This window comes from Brassica napus, chromosome A6, assembly GCF_020379485.1.
Source record: "Brassica napus cultivar Da-Ae chromosome A6, Da-Ae, whole genome shotgun sequence".
NCBI classification, from domain to species: domain Eukaryota; kingdom Viridiplantae; phylum Streptophyta; class Magnoliopsida; order Brassicales; family Brassicaceae; genus Brassica; species Brassica napus.
Window position 1 is genome coordinate 27,058,870 of NC_063439.1, and position 2,561 is coordinate 27,061,430.

Here is a 2,561-nt window from a genome sequence, read left to right on the forward strand (position 1 = left end):
TATATAATAAAACAATACAAATTTATCATCAGTGCAATAGACTTTATATCACTAAATAAAATACTAATTATATAATAAAATATCATATTAATCTCAACACTAATAGATAAGTGAAATAAATAAAATCAAATGGTAACAGTTTATTAGTTATTTCATTATTTCACCAAAACAAAATAATTTCTAGAAGAAAAGACAACAGTGCCGCTGTGTAGGATTTAATATTTACATGTATATATAAAGCCTCTCAGCTTTATTGAGAGCTTCAGAGATATAGAAACTCAATTTTTTGCAATTATATAAATACGATGAATATAATATCACATAAATTTTGTTTTTAGAGTAATAAAATACCAACGTTGGGTCTAGTAGGCCCACTAAGAGAAAGCCCATCAAGAAAAGAATACTTCCACGCTTGAATTTTTTGAGCTAAGGCAAAGCGGACAAACTCGCACAGAGCCGTCGCAACCTTTACAGAGGATCAAATGCCGACACGGTAAAGCCAGCACCGTCGCCGATCGCCGCCAACAAATCCTACAACTCGGTCCGGTCAATTCAAGTCGATCGGGATCAACGTAAGCCGATTCAGCGTCTTCGGCTTCATCCACACCGTCTACGCTTCCTGAATTTGGCTCCGCAACCGTGACTCCGGCGCCGTGAGCTACGGCTTGCTGCAATCGAGCTTGTAAAGTCGTGGCTTCGGCTTCTTTCGACGCCGCTCTCGCCTGCCAAGCACGTGACTCCGTCTCGATCTGCGTCGCACGTGCCTCGAGCTCTGCGTGACGACGCGTGGCTTTCTCGATCTCTGCTTCTTTTTCTCTTAATCTCCGTCTAACTGATTCTTCCGTCGTTTTTAGAAGCTCACGATAGTGCTTCTCGCTGTTTTCTGCTAACATGCGCCTCAGCTGCTCGTCCTTACAATTAAAAAATATAAAAAATCAGTAATTTTAAAAATCTTTTTGGTCAAAAAAAAATTAAAAAAACAGTCACCTGAGTCTGAAGAAATATATCTAATTCATCCGATTGTCGTTTAATTTCTCCGGCGATATCTTCGTTTATCGTCGGAAAAGATGATGATGATGACGGTTGTTCTCGATTCTGCGACTGTCCCTGAGACAAACGAAGACCGGTGGATACTACATTAGGAGTTTGTCTACGGCTGATAAATTGCGGCGGAGTAGACGGCGGAGGGTTCATCGGCGACGTCATGTTTTCTAAATCAATCACTTCTCTGGCTCGCTTTCTTGTATTATTAACCCCTGTTTTTTCAGACCAAACGTTAAACCGATTCATGTCTTGTGATAAACCGGTTAATTTCTTATGATAACCAATCGATTTGGAGTTAAGAAGTCAAACCGGTGGTGATGCTTGGAAGCTGAGACTTTTGCAGCTCCGGCGAAAAATCATTCCCTTCTTGTCCGTTTCTGAGATATCGAAACATCAGACGTTTGAGAACATACATATATATGTATATATAAAGAGAGAGAGAGTACCTGTTGAGGAAGAACATAGTAGGATGATGGTGATGAGCTTGAACCGCCATGAACAAATGAATCTTTAATATGTATATAAATCACACAAAAGATATGTATGTGTCTACGGTTGCATCGGACATGGTGATGACGAAAGTGGTGAAGATTGGAACTTTGCTTTTGTTTTGTTGAAGAAATATTTTTTTTTTTTTAAATTGAGAAAGATAAATGGTGAAGAGAAGGAGGAGGAATGGAATGAAATGGAAGTTTTTTAAGGGAAGGCTTTTAAAGTCTCCGTATATGCACATAGTAAGCATGATTCTCATTTATTACTAACCCAATGTTGAATACTTGAATCGCATCTACATTTTTTTTTACTTTTTCTTTTTGATGGGTATATTTCGTTTTTAGATCTTTTATGCTTTTGTAGATTCGTCTATATTAGCAACTTTTTATAAAATGTTTCTTATTAAAATAAAAAATGCAACTAGTTGTAAGTATCACAATTTAATCTTTATATATAGGTTGGAAGAGCGACAGATTTACAAAATTACAATTCAAATTCTTTTCTTTTTGGGTTAAATGCAAATACCTTTTCCTATACATATGTTGGTTAAATCACATATGCTATGTATACAACAATTTTTTTACTTTATAAACTAAATAATTGTAATAACTATACATATCATCAAGATTTACAAAACTTTTATCTATCTTTGTCATAATTAACTTTATATATATATATATTGAAATTCTCTTGGCATTTTCTTTTTCTCTCGAGAAGACTCTGTGTCGTGTTTATTGCTGATATCAAACAGTATAGTCTTTTCTTTCTAAAAGATATTCAAGTATCGTGTTCTTGTAGCACTATTTCTTTTGTTTTTGTCCGTCTTCCAACAAACTATTTATTTCAAAATTTACCATGTTTTTTTGTGAAAGGGTTTGCTAAAAAATTACCATGTTAAGATTCTTTTAAATTGTTTTCAGACAAAAGGAAATTGTTTAAGTCCAGTAGAAAACAAATTATATATGAAATTATTTGTTCGGCAAGAAAGAAAATGTCGTAAATACATGATTCATCATCCGGAAACA

The 2,561-nt window shown here is 35.0% G+C and overlaps 1 protein-coding gene across 2 annotated transcripts; it reads right to left on the reverse strand.

Moving 5' to 3' along the window:
* Positions 1-269: 269 nt before the first annotated feature.
* LOC106402195 (E3 ubiquitin-protein ligase BOI-like) lies at positions 270-1,764 on the reverse strand. 2 transcript variants are annotated; one of them, XM_013842881.3, is made up of 4 exons: positions 1,491-1,764; positions 1,354-1,421; positions 988-1,256; positions 270-911 (listed from the first exon to the last, which is right to left on the reverse strand). In XM_013842881.3, exons 1-4 carry the CDS (start codon positions 1,538-1,540, stop codon positions 390-392), a joined length of 909 nt encoding a protein of 302 aa, XP_013698335.2. In that variant the 5' UTR covers positions 1,541-1,764; the 3' UTR covers positions 270-389. The 2 variants fall into 2 exon arrangements, with proteins under 2 accessions (XP_013698335.2, XP_013698336.2); XM_013842882.3 differs by having other exon boundaries at positions 270-902; positions 1,491-1,762.
* Positions 1,765-2,561: the final 797 nt, after the last annotated feature.

What these genes read in the sequence shown, in the direction of transcription:
- LOC106402195 (XM_013842881.3), bottom strand. Translation starts at nt 1,540, where the DNA reads ATGGCGGTTCAAGCTCATCACCATCATCCTACTATGTTCTTCCTCAAC. An exon ending in GCTTCCAAGCATCACCACCG is followed by an intron (nt 1,257 to 1,353) that starts GTTTGACTTCTT and finishes CTGAAAAAACAG; the next exon opens with GGGTTAATAATACAAGAAAG. An exon ending in ATATATTTCTTCAGACTCAG is followed by an intron (nt 912 to 987) that starts GTGACTGTTTTT and finishes TTTAATTGTAAG; the next exon opens with GACGAGCAGCTGAGGCGCAT.